This window comes from Blennius ocellaris (genome assembly GCF_963422515.1).
Source record: "Blennius ocellaris genome assembly, chromosome: 21".
NCBI classification, from domain to species: Eukaryota; Metazoa; Chordata; class Actinopteri; order Blenniiformes; family Blenniidae; genus Blennius; species Blennius ocellaris.
The window spans coordinates 7,895,943-7,912,775 of record NC_137670.1 but is presented as its reverse complement, the minus strand read 5'-3'; the positions used below and the strand labels follow the sequence as shown (position 1 = coordinate 7,912,775).

The 16,833-nt window shown below is 42.4% G+C and overlaps 3 protein-coding genes across 4 annotated transcripts in view; all 3 read left to right on the top strand.

Annotated features, from left to right (window-relative positions):
* The window catches only part of radil2b (Ras association and DIL domains 2b), a 33,110-nt gene extending 28,213 nt beyond the window's left edge, over positions 1–4,897 (top strand). The window contains exons 12-18 of one of the 2 annotated variants that reach the window (XM_080516851.1): positions 798–970; positions 2,141–2,285; positions 2,357–2,535; positions 3,099–3,510; positions 3,594–3,805; positions 4,056–4,195; positions 4,273–4,897. In XM_080516851.1, the coding sequence (XP_080372977.1) occupies positions 798–970; positions 2,141–2,285; positions 2,357–2,535; positions 3,099–3,510; positions 3,594–3,805; positions 4,056–4,195; positions 4,273–4,366 (1,355 nt within the window). In that variant the 3' untranslated portion in view covers positions 4,367–4,897. The remainder of the gene's footprint in view (positions 1–797; positions 971–2,140; positions 2,286–2,356; positions 2,536–3,098; positions 3,511–3,593; positions 3,806–4,055; positions 4,196–4,272) is intronic. The other variant, XM_080516852.1, reaches the window with a different exon arrangement.
* An 840-nt stretch (positions 4,898–5,737) lies between these two features.
* Positions 5,738–10,651, top strand: LOC308145858 (sulfotransferase 2B1-like). The gene is made up of 6 exons (XM_080517444.1): positions 5,738–5,963; positions 8,220–8,431; positions 8,544–8,670; positions 8,751–8,845; positions 8,925–9,105; positions 9,455–10,651. Exons 1-6 carry the CDS (start codon positions 5,825–5,827, stop codon positions 9,562–9,564), a joined length of 864 nt encoding a protein of 287 aa, XP_080373570.1. The 5' UTR covers positions 5,738–5,824; the 3' UTR covers positions 9,565–10,651.
* Positions 10,652–12,236: 1,585 nt separating this feature from the next.
* Positions 12,237–16,399, top strand: LOC308146041 (polymeric immunoglobulin receptor-like). Its single transcript, XM_080517676.1, has 9 exons — positions 12,237–12,371; positions 13,049–13,363; positions 13,461–13,760; positions 13,849–13,951; positions 14,567–14,679; positions 14,776–14,804; positions 15,436–15,498; positions 15,600–15,666; positions 15,746–16,399. Exons 1-8 carry the CDS (start codon positions 12,326–12,328, stop codon positions 15,657–15,659), a joined length of 1,029 nt encoding a protein of 342 aa, XP_080373802.1. The 5' UTR covers positions 12,237–12,325; the 3' UTR covers positions 15,660–15,666; positions 15,746–16,399.
* The last annotated feature ends 434 nt before the right edge of the window (positions 16,400–16,833 follow it).

Genomic DNA, 16,833 nt, shown 5'->3' with positions numbered 1-16,833 from the left:
TCAATGATGGACTGATTGTGAGTGGTGAGGAGTCGCAAGTGAATTGTGGGTCTACAAATACAATGTGGTGGGAACGTTTATCTAAACTCAAGAATGAGTTGACTAGATGTTGGATGTCCAAGGTTGCAGGGTAAAGCTTCACATTTGTCCTAGTTTTATGAATGCGACATCTGAAGAAAAGCTTGACAATGTCTTTGAAAGTTGCGTGAAGTTTTACATTGACTCAAGAATGAACTGATTAGAGTTCTCAAAGTTGTGATGTCCGAAGAAGACATTAAGACATTCATATTTCACCAAATGTGGTCGGAACATTTACACAGACTCAAGAATATACTGATTTAGGTGTTTGCAGTGGAAGATCACAGGATAAGGATATTTAATTTTTCGTAGTTCCGTGAATACTGCATCTCTAGAAAGACCTGGGAACAATTGACACAATATAGAACTGATTGGCGATTGCAAATCAACAGCCACGCATTACGCATCAATCCATTTGACAGCAGTGTGATGCCTCAATAACACATCTATTCAGCTATCAAATGTGTGAGCGTTTATATCGACTTAACTGATTTGATTTGGTTGAAGGTCACAAGGTAAGACCTCACATTTGTTCTGGTTTTGTGCATGCGGCGTCGTCTGAATTCTGTCAAACATTAACTGATTAGAGCTCTGTGGTTAAAAGGCCGTGTGGAGCTCCAATCCCACGCACCGCTAGCCGAGCCTTCAGATTTACGAGCAGACTGGGGATGGCTGTTGTAATTTCACTTTAATGAACAGACACTCTCTTGTGCACACAGGCTCGGAGCCAGGTTTCTACCAGTGGTCCAGAGGCGTGCGGATGCGGGCCAACCTGGACCTGATCCTGGACTGGGCCCACACAGCCGGACTGGGAGAACTGGCCTTAGAGCACACACACACTCTGTCATCGGCCATCAATTTGCTGGCTACGCCCAGAAAGAATTTACTGCAGGTAAAGCACACACACACACACACACACACACACACACACACACACACACACACACACACACACACACACACACACACACACACACACACACACACACACACACACACACACACACACACACACACACACACACACACACACACACAGCACAGCACATATCCAGCTCTAAATCATCATCGGACACTGAATCACACAGTTTTTGCTGAGTGGACAGAAAAGGATTTCCTCTAATGAGAAATTACTCTTGTTCGGTTTTGTATTTATAGTTCCACAAGAATAGACTTTCATTTCTGAAGGACTGAGGGAGTCATTTGAGACGTTTTGCTTTCGCGCACAGCTGAAAGGGAGCGGTAGCTTACAGACATGAAAGCAAAGTAAACATTTACTTTCATAGTTTTGGCACTTCTTTCTTTCTCTCTTGCAGTGATTGAGTTTAGTGGGCGAGTGTTGTAAACGTGCTTGTCATGTAGACTAAACCACTGCGTAGGAGCACAAAGCTTCAGTTATTGTTGTGTTACTGCTCCTCTTGATGCTCGTTTGAGTGACTCAGTGGACCAAAACAAGCTTATTTTGTAGGATTTTATACCAGAGGCATAGAAACCTCTGTGGTTTCTGGCCGTGCTCTGCATAATGGAGCCTGAGAGTTCTGCCCCCTCTGGGTTAGTGGGCCATAGCTGGGCCTCAGGACTCCGTATCTCCTCTCCGTCTTGTGGATCCTTCTTGGCATCGCTGGCGTAATCGCATACAGAAGCTGCAATATCAGTGTCAGTCATCAAGGTCTCGCCGGTGGTTTGTCGAAGACGATTTTACAGAGAAAAATCCAACCATTCCACGTGAGCCAGCAGAGGAGACGGTGGAAAGGAAAAACTCCTTTCAAAAGGAAGAACCAGAGTCAGAGAAGGAGACGTTCAGAAGAACCAGACTTGGAAACGGACACTCGTTGCTGTTCTAGTCGGGGTTAGGAGATAGAAAGGCAGAAAAAAAGAGTCTACCAAAAGGGATTCGAACCCCGGTTGACGGGGTGACACAAGCAAGAAGCGTCAAACAGATTGTCATATAGTGTGGAATCCACTCGCTGCTGGTATGAAGAGCATCGGGTGCTACTGCAGGATGGATTGAGAGCCTTTTGTTTAGTGGAAACTGAGAGTCCTAATCCCGGTTGCTGTGCAGGCCTCCTGGGCGACGTTGCGCTCCGACCACCCCGCCCTGAGTCCAGCTCAGCTCAACCACCTGCTGACTCTGTACAGCCCCATGTCCCCCTGCAGACACGCCTGGACGCCGTCCGCTCCGGACCGTGCTGCGGCCCTCCAGACCGGTGAGGGTCCGATCATTCTGCACGATGAAACATGAGGCAGGTCTCACTTCTGTCACTCATCTCCTCCTCAGACGACCTCCTGGAGAGCTTCGACACCCACCGTCCTCTGGTGCTGCCTGACGGGGGTTACCAGCTCCAGCTGAGGCGGCCGGTGGCAGATGTTTCCCTGAGGGAACAGCTGGACGTGCTGAGGGAGTTTATATCCAAGTTAGACATCACCGCTGCAGAGGAGAACCCGCCACACAAAAATGTACATTTGAAAATAGAATAAGGGGTGTAGTTTGCATGTTATCCTTGTGTTTGTGTGTAAGGGTCTTCCCAGGGTTCTCAACGTGTAATTAAACTCCAAAGAGGCACGTGTTAGATTAAGTTCTGCCTCGAGACTCCAGCGTAAAGCATAGAAGATCACTGAACTGCTTGATTTGCCTTGACTGTTCAATTTCTCATTTATTCATCAAGTTTTGCATTTACGCGACAGCGTAAATTTTAGCTGCGACACTTGTTGAATGCAACTTTTGTATGAAAAGCATTTTTTTTTTCAGACTTTAGACTTTTTTTTTCTTCATTTCAGATCATTAGCATGTTTTGTGGTTTATTTGGAGGAAAATTACAAGAGAAATGGCTCTTTTAGCCATAGAGGTCACACATTAGTGGTTTAGATAGAAGATGTATTGATATGCATTACAATAAAAATGTAAAATGGACAATGTTGACTTGATGTAATCAGCTAATAAATATCAATATGATTATTAAAACTCAAAATAACACTTTACAAAATGTAGTTTTCATAAGTATTCTTATCTTTTCCTTCAGGGTTGTTCCATTCAGACGGAGGGAAAACCACCTGGGACAGAAGTTCTTTACAACACGACTCTAGAACCTTTGAACGCATCGCCAGATGAGGCGATCCTATCCGTCCAAAGCCACCAACCTCGCTGCGCTACCTCTGCCGCCTCACCGCCCTCACCCCCTTCTCCCTCCCTCACCTGCTACCTGGATGAGTTGGACTCCTGCGGTGCCAACATTCTGTCCCAGAAGCTGAGAAACCTTGAGCTGCAGACCGGAGTGGGTGTGACCAGACCGTCTCTGGACCCTTCATGTCTCCTCACTCCGCCAAACACCCCTCGCCTCGAGGATCCGGTTGATCTGAGGAACCACGACAAGAGGATGGAGACCGATGACGAGGCTCTTCCCTGGTCCTCCGCGGTCGATGTGCACAATGAAGGTATAGGAAGACGTTGACGTGTTCGTCTTTTGGGTTTATATTATAAGGAAATTAAATGGAACTCGTCTGATTTCTCCATATAGGCGGATTAGTGTTTGAATGTCTTGCTGCACTGAAAGTCGACCGCTTAAAGTCAGATTCCAGCAGTATGCAACGACTTGTGGAGCTAAAGGAGGAAGAGGAGGAGGAGGAGGAGGAGGTGGATAATCATTATGACGAGGACAACGATGAGGTTTTCAGCTTGGAGCTGGAGCGAGGCCAAAATGGACTCGGTCTTGCTTTGGTTGACACAAGGGTAAGAAAACTAAGTCCTAAGAGCGAGAAAACCCATGTTCCCAAGAGATGTACATTTTCAAGACATTCAAATGTGGCAGGAATCTGGACAGACGGGTAAATGAAGGGCAATCCTCAGACCCAACACATTTAACCCCAGAACTTTTGTAGATTTTCATTTCGAACCTGTAGAGTCCAGGTCTTCCTCTTTTACTTGTGCCCGTCTTGAGTGCTTTCTTGAAAACTCAACATCTTCATCTCAACGGTTCCAGGACACGTCGATGAAGGCGAAGGGGGTCTTCATCCGAGCGGTGGTCCCAGACTCTCCTGCAGCTCGGTGCGAGAAGCTGCTCCCAGGAGACCGGATCCTGGCTGTGAACGGAGTCAGCCTGCTGGGTTTGGACTACCAGAGGTAGAAAGAAACCTGCTCAGTGTCTTGTTTTTTTGTTGTTTTTTTATATTTCACTGACATGTGCTTCACCTCCTCAGTGGGAAGGAGCTGATCCAGTCGTCCGGAGCCAGACTGAGGTTACTGGTGGCCAGGTCTGAGTGGATGGTCAAAGCGATCCGCGCTGAATGCTGACGCCGGCCCAGGAACCGGTGACTGGGAGAGTTTGTTGGACATTGGAAGACGTAGACGGCGACGTAACGACAAAAAATGCACTATGAAACAAGCCGCATCCTGGTTAAAAAAGGATGTAGAGCTTCTTTTTTTACATTGTTATTGATGGAGATACTGATTTGTAGTGAGTTTGCTTGATGTGTCCTATTTTTTGTTTGTTTGTTTTATTTGAACTTTCTTTGTCCATTCAGTCATTTTTGCATGACCTTTAAGTCCTACAAGGTATTCTGGTTATATAGAAGCTGTGACCTTAATAATTGTCCATGCCTACCAAGACACATTGTTTAAAACCAGCAAAACATTAGAATTCCACAATCTCTGTGAAATAATAAAACATTGCATCATGTTTCTTTTTGTTTTTTCTAGATATGTACCGTGCCTTTAAACCAGGGGTGTCAAACATTTTAGTGCCATAATAATGTTTACATTTAAACTTTGAAGTTTTTATTTGTTGTGGCATACATGATCAAAAGGTCATAATCGAAATGTCAAAACTATTAAATCATTGTGTCACTTTTTGTCGTCTCCTCACTGATCTGAATGTATTTAAATGACCGCTACAGCGCCACCTGCTGGCATAAAAGCTGTACAGAGCAGATAAACAGGACTTCCAGTCAAGTTGAAGACAAATCTGGTCGAACAGTAAAATCCACTTGTAAGAATCCAGCAGAGACATTTACAGGTTCTTGAAGACACATAAATCCAATTATGCACGCACACATTTTTACACACACACAATTTTTCTACAATTCACAGTCAAGTAATTAACAAACAACAAACTATTCAGGTCACTTAAGGGCTTTAAATAAACGTCTTGTATGATGTTCTAGTAGTGCCACAAGCCTTTGCCTTGTTTATACCTGACTTGTTGCCCAATTAGGACACTTCACAAGTTACAAATAAATACAAACAAACAAACAAAATATAAATCCTGGAAATACGTGAATAAATAATCGAAATAAATTATTAACAATCATAATCATTGCAGAAAACCTGCCAGTTCCGCCACTAGATAGATAGATAGATAGATAGATAGACAGATAGATAGATAGACAGAAGTAAAATACTTGTGTAAAAAAAACGCATTTTACAGTTCTCTGGTGGGAGTTACTGTACAAGTGAGGAGAAAGAAAAAAGAAAGGAAGGAAAGAAAGAAAGAAAGAAAGAAAGAAAGAAAGAAAGAAAGAAAGAAAGAAAGAGAAATTTAACAAAAAAATAAAAACAAACAAACAAAAACAAAAACAAACTATATATATATAAAGAGGCGTCCAGAGAGACCGGAAGTGAAGTGAAGGGAGGGAGGAGGAGGAGGAGGACACCGGAGCTCTTGAGGCTTCGGGAGTTAAAGGAAGGTCCGGAGCTGACCACCGCTACAGCCACAGGCACAAGTACACGTACACGGAGACAGGCTCGTGAGACATGACCGAGGCAGACTTGTACAAGCGCTACAAGGGCGTTTACGTCCCGGCGGATCTGCATCCACCGCAAAGCCTCAAGTTCTACGAGGACTTCACTTTCCGCCCGGACGACATTCTCGTCGTCACCTACCCGAAATCAGGTGAGTTCTGTACGGGTTTGTTTGCAGCCGGTGTCGCTACGATGCAACTAAAAAGCTCAAAATTCAACCGTGAACAGCTTTTTACTCGTCACTTTACGCACGGCGCACCGATGTGTTTGCTGTGTTTTTATGCAGCTAAATCCAGGCCAAGGTTTGGTCATTAAAAAAAATAATAATAAAGATTTAAAGTTTTTTTCAAGTTCAGTATAATTTTGATTCAGCTCTGGGATTCTTTGGAATAAAATGTTTTTCACTGTTGAATATAGTTGTTAAATATTAGGTGTTATTTTTTTTGTCATTTGCAGTTTCAATGTTTTCAGATTAGGATCTTATTTTTCACATTCAAATCCTGTGCTCAGGTTCTCGATTTTTTTTTCACCTTTTAAAACTTTCTTACGGAGCCCCTCTGGTGACATTGGTGAAAAAAATATTATTGCTTAATAACGCGTGGCCACGCGTTACGGTAAAACACAGGTCAGCGTACGGCCGCAATGCTGGAAGGAAATGACAAAGACAGACGGTCTGATTTCAAAATGCAATAAAACGGAATCCTTCATAGGTTTACACCCAATTTCACTTCAGTGCAATACTAGGCATACTCCTTTGTTACTACAAGAAATATGAAAGAATATTACTCTAGAAATTTGGAGTAAAGTACTCTTAAACGTGGATGTGTTGATCGAAAGTTATGGTCTCTCGCCTGTTTTCAAAATGCAATAAAATGGAATCCTTCATAGGTTTATGCCTGATTCCACTTTAGGGCAATACTAGACATACTCCTTTAATACTACAAGCAATATCGAAGAATATTACTGTAGGAAATTGGAGAAAGGTACTCTTAAACTTGGATCTGTTGGTCGAAAATAATGTTCTATCGCCCGTTTTCAAAATGGAATAAAAAGGAATCCTTTATAGGTTTATGCCCGATTCCACTTCAGGGCAATACTAGACATACTCATTTACTACTGCAAGCAATATCAAATAATACGTGCGTGTGAGCCTATGCTTTTTGAGCAGCCGGATTAAGTGTCTCCTGCTAAGAATGACTCCATGCCTAACTGCAAGCGCCTGAAGAATGTCATTGTAATTTATTCCCAGATTGAAATAAAACGAAATGTATTCAAACTCGTCCATGTTTGCAAGCAGCTAAAGGAACAATGATGATGAGTTAAAGGTCACGTCTTATACATCTCACGCCTTAATAACGCGTGGCCACGACTTATTTATCTCGTTCCCACGCCTTAATAACACGCGTAACGCCACGCGTTATTAAGCAATAATGTTTTTTTCACCAATGTCGCCAGAGTGGCTCCATACTTTCTTTCTCTCTCAGATCGTATTTATTCAGGTTCAAACTTTGGCCCCTCTGGCGTGGCTTCGGCAGAGAAGGGCTGAGCTTGTGAGTGACGTCATCATAGACGTGTATGAACTCCATGACTGTGGGGGCATCAATGAGTTCTGACTTCCGGTAGTGGCAAAACAACATTGACAAGATAGTGAAGTTGGCTGAATAAATCACGTTTTTCAAAGGATTCATCCACCATGTGAAAAATAATCGGTTAAAACTTTCCTGTAGGTACCCATGGTGGCGTTCGTTAATTTTAGGGCTTTATATGGACCCATATAGAACCTATTGTCATATCGTTGACAAAATAAAGAAGCTGGCTTTTCCATAAGCGCTTCATTTTATTTTCTCTTTGTGTTTCTTTATGTAAAGAGTCTTTGTGTGCTCAAAAAAACACAATACTATGTGGTCACTCACAATCCCAGCCTTTCTGAGATGAAGCCCCCCCACGCCACAAGAGGGCCAAAGGTTAGGACCTGAAAAAATATGATCTGAAAGTGAAACAGTTTTCAAGGTAAAAAAAAGAAAAGATTTTAAACCGGAAAACAGGATTTGAATGTGAAAAATATGCAAGTGTTTTTTTGTTTTTTTTTTAAGGATTTCTTGGAGTGTAACAATGAAAACCAACCAACACTAAACACCACAGTCTCACACTTAACATATTTAGTCACATTATGAACTCTACGTAAACCTTCTCCAACGCCACATTTGTCCCAATAGATTACAAGGTTATTTGATCCACCACTCCTTCTATTTGTCACGTTATCGCTGTGTGACACAGATGTGCACACCTTGTTTAATTTTCACTTGACAGCGTTTCATATTCTACCAGCACCATGAGCCCCGTCGACATTCGAAGCGCAACATTCGCGTTTTAACGGAGCGTTTGCTTGTCTGGTTCCTGTTCGCAGGCACGACCTGGACCCAGGAGATCGTCCCCCTGGTCGTGAGCGGAGGGGATCCCACTCCGGTGGAGACGGTGCCCAACTGGGACCGGGTCCCGTGGCTGGAGGAGAACCGAGCCATGATCCTGAGCCTGGAGGACAGGCCGTCTCCACGCATGTTCACCACACACTTCAGACACGACATGATGCCGGCGTCCTACTCCCAAGTGAAGCCGAAGGTGCTGACGTTTTTTTCTTTTTATTGACTTGTTTTGTACCAAACTATGAAAAAAAAAAAAAAAAAAAATGGAGTGAAAAGACTTTCTACTGTTTCAAACTCCGTCCCTGCAGGTGATCTACGTCATGAGGAACCCCAAAGACGTGTTCACATCGCTGTACCACTACAGTGAGACCGCCTCGTTTCTGGCGAACCCGGGCGCCACCGACGACTTTCTCAAGAAATTCCTCGATGGACAAGGTCGCCCTCAAACGCGAGAAGACTCGACGGCCTCCAGATGGAAAAGCGAGTCATTAAACTGTCGTTGTTTTCCCTCCCAGTCATCTTTGGCTCCTGGTTCGATCACGTGAAGAGCTGGCTCAACGCCGAGCCCTCGGATAACGTGTTGTACGTCGCCTATGAAGACATGATCAAGGTGAGGAGCGTCTTTTTTACTTCGGGAGAATTCCTGCGGTTGGCGGTCGGTGACGGGATGGTGGGCGTTTTGGGAACAGGACCTGAAGGGCGTGGTGGCGGAGGTCGCTCGCTTCCTGGAGAAACCGCTGAGCTCCGAGGCGACGGAGATGATCGCAGAACGATGCCTGTTCAAGAACATGAAGAAGAACCCAATGTCCAACTACTCGCTGGTTCCCGCTGAATTGATGGACCAGAGCAAGAACCCATTCCTCCGAAAAGGTCAGTTCAATCAATAGAGTTCCGCCTTTCTTTAGTGTAAATATTTTTTTTAATCTTTTTTTTATTTTGATGAGCTGTGAACAGTGCTGACGGGTCTCTAGGGGAGAAACGGACTTCTGAAAACGAGCCCAAAGCCAGCAATTTTCCCCAGAAATAGTTTAAAAACTAAGGTGAAATGATCATAAATAGTAATAAATGAATGAAATCCAACTAAAGGGACTTCCAGAGTCTGAAACCATTAAAAATTTGGCATTTATTTAGCAGCTTAAAACTGAAATCTGAATTTGTGAACAAATAAACTTGCAGACAGGACAAAAATCCAGACGTTTAATGTGTGTTCGTTCTCCAGGAATCGCCGGAGACTGGAAAAACCTGCTAACTGCAGAGCAAGTGGAGCACTTTGACGCAATTTACAAAGAAAAAATGAAAGATGTCAAATACAAATTTGCATGGGACTAAAAGACATTTTACCATATGACACTTGGTGACAAAAATGGTGATGTCTGGTAAGTAATTACTTATTAGAATTTAACCGGCGCTAACAATAACGGACTAAAACGGCTGCAATAATAATTTCCTCTGCGCTGATATGCAATTTACTAATGTTACTAATGTCCATTAAGGGTTAAAGTAGAGGGTTCACGTTATTTTCTTTTCAGTAACGACGGTTGGGGCGGAGAACTTTCACGCCTCCATTTGGTTTGGGCGGCGTTCACGTTCACTTTTGAGAATACGGATCAAACCGCCTGGGAAATGTCACGCAATTACAACGGCTGCTGGTTCGGGGGCGCTGTAGCCTGAAGCAAACACTGACCAAAGAGGAAGTAAAGGGGGAAGGGAAAGAAAAAAAAAAACAGGGCCGGACCGAAAGCAGAGTCTCGCTGCTTTAGCCTGCGGTGGCCAGGCTAGTTAGCTCGTTGCTAGTTAGCTCGTTGCTCATGGATAAACCACCAGGAGATGTCGTCTTCAGACCAGATATCCATGAGCGCCTTTCCCAATACTTCTTCCTCACTACTCCACGTCTGCACGCAAGACTTTTATCAACTTTTTCTTTCTGCTCCCCTCCCGATTTGTGCGGTTTTTGCTTTGTTTGTTTACTACCCAGAATGCACTGCACACTCCGCATCCTCTCGACCCCCCCCGTCCGCTTGAAGCATCGTTTGTAAAAAATGAACCAAGACCGAGGGGAAGGGAGAGTTTAGAGTTCATGGGTGTGCTCACATTCTCCCTCGATGACGACGTTCAGTCCCACAAGAGATAAATCTACTTTGTCATTCAACTTTTCCGTCCAGAGCATTTTGGGAAGCAGGAAACTGACCAAATCAATCCCTTGGTGCTGAATTAGTTCTGTTCTGGTAAAAAGCTCTTGTTCTTGTTGTTGTTGATGAACTTTCTTGTGTTGCACCAGAGAGTTTCTTTTTCCCATTGGGAGTAATTGTTCTTTTTGATTAACTGAATTGAATGCATTTTTTATTGTTGCGACTATTAAAGTTTAATCCAAGTACAGTACTGTATTTCTTTTTTGAATAAAACTTTCTATGTTTGCTTTGTGTGTTTTGATTATTCACAAATTGAACTGACCGCAAGTGTAAAACTTAACTAATAACTAACTTACTTAAAACACAGCTTAAATGTCAGGACAGAGACCTGGCTGGCACTCCTACCTATGAAACCTTCCCACCTGTCAACTGGCACAGAAAAGTGGCACCTCAGATAGGAAGGGACAGAAAAAGTGAACACTTTGGGAGGATCAACCAAACGAAAAAGCTGTGACATCTGTAGGAAATAAAATCTTTATTTGCTGGAAACCTTTCCTCAGGCCCACCGGTGCCACCAGCTGGAGTTAAAGGGAAACCCCGACCCAAAGCACCGACTGTTCCAATTCCACGAACAACCAAAAACATATTCCTGAACATTTGAATCAACAGCTCAAGTAATATGATTTAATTTCTCATCCTGGTGCCAGAAGCCATAAATCAGTTGCAGGCATGCGGGTGTTCAAAAGCCAACAAACTCTGAAATAATCAAAGAACAAGTGGAGGAGATGTTGGAAAAGGACATCAAAGAGCCTTGAGACGGTTGCATAAAAAGGATAATTTACACTGTTTAGGATTTTAATATTTATTGATAGAAATGCTTAACTTTGTCCAGTTTAATAAACTTTAACTGATCTGGTGTAACTTCATTATAAGTGTATTTAATTGCCCGCCTTTAACCTGTTAACGCTTTAACTTTGTTGATTTCGTCACAACTTGTTTCGCAGGTAAGTTAATTATTATTCTTATTGTTCGGCCGTATAAATAGACCATACAGGTTTAAAGTACACTGACTTTTTAAGTTGTCATAATTTTAAGCTCCACGTGGGCTTGGCTGTGTGTTTCCGATCAATGGTTCTACTCCTCCCACGAACTCGGCTCTGATCTGTTTATTGTTTCTTTCTTTTCGGCGCTCGTGCTTCCTGTCCTCGTTCTCATTTCGCCACGACCAGTTAAACCACATCTTCATCCCTTTTCTTTGCTACCAATTTCAGAGGCGAGTCAAACGAGGGCTTTTTGATCGAGCTGCGTGTGAAGCAAACTGTTGTGACGTTAAAGAGTCGACGTCTTCGATGCAACTTTGCTTAAAAATATTTGAAATGTGTGATTTACCATTTGTAATGTCATTATTGGTCTACTAATCAGTGCTCAGGCCAAATTATTGAATGGTTTCATATTGTCAAACAGGTTTTCCCAATTATATATTCTTATGAGTCCTTTTTTTTTTTTTTTTTTTTGTGCAATTGCTATAAAAGTATGAACTCAAATGTGACTAAAAACTTAGTGTGTGAAAGAACTGTCTGGGCTATAGTGACCTAAAAGTGTATACAAACAAACAAAACAAGTGGGAATGTTTATAATAAAGGGGTTTCAATTTCATATAAAATGATCAGTTTCAAAGCCATTTAATAGCATTTTCTATAAGCTTTAGAAAAAAAAAGACTTTTTGTAATAAAATCTACTAGTATCTGTATTTTTGATTTTCAATTAATGTAGGAACACTGAAAATGTTTTTCAGAATTTGCGAAATTACAGTTGATGCATTTTGCAGTGTGTTAACGACAGCTGAAGGAAGTGTAGCTGCTGAGCCGCTTTACAGAAGAAGGAAGAGAGACGTTCTTCGCCCATCAGGAAATTGAAAATCGGTGCGTCTCAGAGTTGCAGCTGCTCTGCTGCTCGCCATCATGTCACCTCACTTCAGCTTTCTTCAGCTCCTCACTGCACTCACAGGTCTGTGCTGCTCGTTATTGTGGATAATTGTCATGCAATCTATTTTATGTGAACGGAGCTTTCATGTTGACCTTAATATTGAAACCCCTTGTTTGTATGTCGGTTCATAACATGGTAGTCCAGCCAGGCTGCAACGATTCAGGACTTTACAGTTGTTCTCTTAAGTAGATTTATGTTTTGGTATGTTTACATTTTGGAATTTTATATCGAATCATATTTAGACTAGTCTAGTTGTGTGCTGCCAGGTCGTCGGAAATGAAAACCATTTCTCAATTAACGTACCTGGTAAAATAATGGTCAAATGAATGAATTAACTAATTAATATGTATATATCTCCTTCTGTTTGTATTTATTTATGTTTAGGTATGTTTATAATTACATTTGTATATATTTCAGTACGTTTGTACCCCTTTTTGGGGGGGATATGTAATATGTATTTCGAAAGGTTTGTATTTCGGTACGTTTATATTCATATATGTAAAGAGACAACCACACACCCACATCAAGTAGATTTTAGGGTCACCAATTCCGATCAGTTGCATCTGTTTGGACTGTGGGAGTGAAAACACACAAACTCCTCACAGGACGGCCGGAATTCTGGATCGCGGATCCTGGGAGCGAAGAGTCGCTGCACTTTTAAGGCCGATTCCCTTTGACTTGCGTGTTCCTTGTCGCAGGAGCCTGGAGCTTAACGACGGTGAGCGAGGTGTCGGTGGCGGCCGGGAGTTCCATCACCATCCCGTGTCTGTACGAGCCAAAGTTCAGAGACCATGTGAAATACTTGTGTCGGGGCTACGACTGGCTGTTGTGCAAATACGTCATGAAATCGACGCAAGCACCAAATTCTTTGGGGATGATCAGCGATGACACGAGCCAACAAGTTTTCACTGTGACCATCCGTGATGTGCAGACTCGGGACGCCTACTACTGGTGTGCTGTGGAGAGAATAGATTCAGATATGAAGCAGTTCTTTGAGCTCGTAGTCACTACAGGTAAGAAGATCAACTTCCTTTTAAAATCTTGGAAAAACTTGATCCTCGAATCAGTTGGTTTTTTTTGGGTTGTTTGGGTTTTTTTCTTCTCGTCAAGGTGTACCGGGACTTCGTGTTGATAATCAGCGTGTGAAAGGGTTCGTAGGAGAAGACCTGACAATCACGTTTCACCACAGTAACACTGGAGAAACTCAGTGGTGCAGGCTCGGAGGACTCTGTGTGAGATGGCCGTCTGGAGAAATCGACGGGACCGCGGTGATCATCACTTTGCTCCGCAACGACTTCTTCACCGTGACGATGCGAACGCTGAGGACCGGCAGCCGTGGCTGGTATTTCTGTACCAAGGGAGCTCTGAGGATGCCTGTGCACATCACTGTTGAGCAGAGGCCTCCTACGAGTGAGCGCAGCACTTTGCGTTAAACAGACGAATGGAAATGAACCTTTTGCACGAAAACCCCGGGCAACCTGCGGTATTATTCTTGCAGAACCGAGAATGGTTACCGTCTTGTCACCCACCACGTCTGAACGTGTGAAACCGACCTCCGCTTCTGCAGCCAGTGAAGTGCCAACAACAAAAGGTGACAAAAGGTGAGCGTCTGTCGTGTGACAACAGATGCATTGTGTCGGTTGATACCTCCTGTTCTAAAGGCTACAAGAGAGCTTCAGGGGAGAATGTAAATCAATGTAGAACAGGCGTTTGTGCTTGTGTTGCCCTCCCTTGACATTGAATTAGTCAATTTATATTCACAAACCTCAGCATGTAATCAACCCAGTTCAAATTTAAAGTATTTCATGTGATATAAAAGGGATAGGAGGCTTTTGCTAATGATAATCACCCCAACCTGCCCCCTATGGATCGACTGAGCTCCTTGCAAGGCTTCCGTTAGTTCTTTTCTCTGGTCGCACAAGAGCTTGGCTGCACATTACTGCCTCTACAGGTCACCGGTGGTATTGCTTTGTGTGATACACGAGTAAGATACAGAGAAAAAAGCCAAATCACACAGTAATGATGGCAGAAGACTTTATTTGGATTTGTTTGTGGAGATAGCATCAATCATATTTGGGCCTTAAGTCTCATCTGTCAATAAGAACAAATATAGAAGTCGCACTAATGCAGTAACTGCTTTGCTGCTTTTTCATAAAAGTCAGTATAACCCTTAACGCTGCAGGACTTTAACCCTCAACATGTATTTACTTCTGTAGTGCGACCTCCAGTGACTCACCGAGCAGCATCATCATCATCATCATCGTCACTGTGAGTCTGGTCTTCATTGTGATGGTGACCATCGTCATCTTGCTTGTGTTGAAAACGTGCAGTAAGTTTCCTCTCGTTAATTCAGTTTAAAAAAGAAAAAGGGTGCAGCTTTGTGGTCGTGACACAGTTTAACCACCAAGTTTTCTTTCATATTCAGAGAAGATCCGGACGTTACCGGCTACAACGGTAAGAAAAGACGTCCTCTTTTATCATTTTAACATCTTTTATCATGTTCACAACAAATGTTAGGAAAGGAAGAAGGAAGGCAGCAAACCTTACAAGAGCTTTCTTCATAAAATCAGACTAATATACTGGAACATTTAGCAAATATCAATATGAAAAAATATATCTATATATGTGCTTGATTTCCATCATTTAAATGTCGGGATCACCTTGTTATAATTTTACTTTAGTGTTGCGTATACTGAATTTTACTGCAGAGGAGGTTTATTATTTATTCTTGAATGATTTTTCAAATCAATTCTAAAAGTCTTTATACCGTACAGTAAAATGTTCAAATGTATACATGTAAATTTAGCATTAAATTGAATTATTCCAATAAAATGAACTAAAATAGAAACGGAAATAAATTCAAATGGTGAAATGAATTTTTGTGCAAAATAAAAATAAAAAAAAAAAAAAAACTTTATATGACGACCACCATTAAATGCCATATCCATAAAACCTAAAATGGCAAATCTATCTTGGAGGGGCATTTCAAGACTTTGACTTGGTCTCTGTCTCTGGTTACGTGATATTTGATTGTTCGCCGAGTCGTTCTCGTGATCTCCACCCGTGTTTGTCTTCTCCGTCACAGGCTGCAGGAGAAGAAACGTACAGCGAGGTCACGTACACAAGGAATTCCCACGGCGAGTCGATTGTGAGTGGAATGGATTATTGTTAAAATGCCCAAAAATACATCGGTGGACAGAGATTCCAATCCTCCATTTGTACTTTTTTTTTTTTTTTTCAAACATGTAGAGAGTCCCTGCTTCAAACGATACACATGCCACATACAGCACATTGGCGACCCAGAAATAACTAAAAGGTAACCGCTGAAATGTATAGAATGTGACCTGATGTGTCAAACGTGGATTCTTCAGTGAGTTATTTCTGTTCTCCACCAGGTTGAATCAGGATACGAGAAGCACCTATCCAGACGTCACCGCTCACTTTCTCTGTTTTGTTTAGTTGTTGTTTTTTTTTTACATATGTACAGTGTTTCTTTGTCTCAGAGTTTTAAAGTAGGTCATCTACTGTGCTTTATTTTCCATGCTGAGGTTGAGCTCGTTCCCCAGTGCTCTGTCTATAACCAATAAAGGATGCGGCGAGAACGGCAGCCGGTTAGCAACAAGCGCGGCCCAGATAAGCCGCAACTTTGATGTCACGTGTGTGCGTGTGCCTTTGTGTTGCGTTCAGGTACAGTGGAGATGTAGTGAGTCATTGTGAAAAAGCCTCCGAAGGTATAAATGGCAGAAGACGCACGGCGTTTCATTTCTTCTCCCGTTCAGCGGTTATCAGACGATCACCTGACGAATAAACAAGTCACAACCGACTGAAGCGGAACGTCACACTCACAAAGATGATACCAAAGACAACGCAGTCATATCATGGAATGTAGCTTAAACTTGTAATATAGCGGAACATAAATAGCTCATCATGGTGTGCCCTAAAGGTATTTTTTTTTCTTGACTTCAGAAAGACTTTCTACGCTTGTATTCACGTTATAGACTGCCAATGGTTTTGCGAGCTCATTTATCAATGGCTCTTTTTGTGTGGCGTTCCACAGGGATCTATACTCGGACCATTTGTATTCAGCTTGTACGTTCACAATCTGAATCCGTCTATGTTGACTTCAGGCTGGATGCTCACAGCAAACTGAGTGACAAGCTGCCCTGCATGCTTCAAATACATATGAAGCTGGGATACGGTTCAATTTTTGTTCGTACAAGACTTGTTTAAAAAACATTTCTGATTGTGCGTCAAATCAAATCTATTATTTAACTTTATCTTACATCTTCTTCCCATCACAGAACCTTATCCTAGAACTGAACAGTGCATTACGTCATTGCAGTTCATTAAAAAATAAACCCAGATTTATAACCAATAAATATTTTCTCTATAGTGGAGCCTACTGGGAACAAACTTGGAAAAAAATAATAATAATAGAGGATTGTAATTGTGCATTCATTCAGATTGGAACTTACCAGTTTGG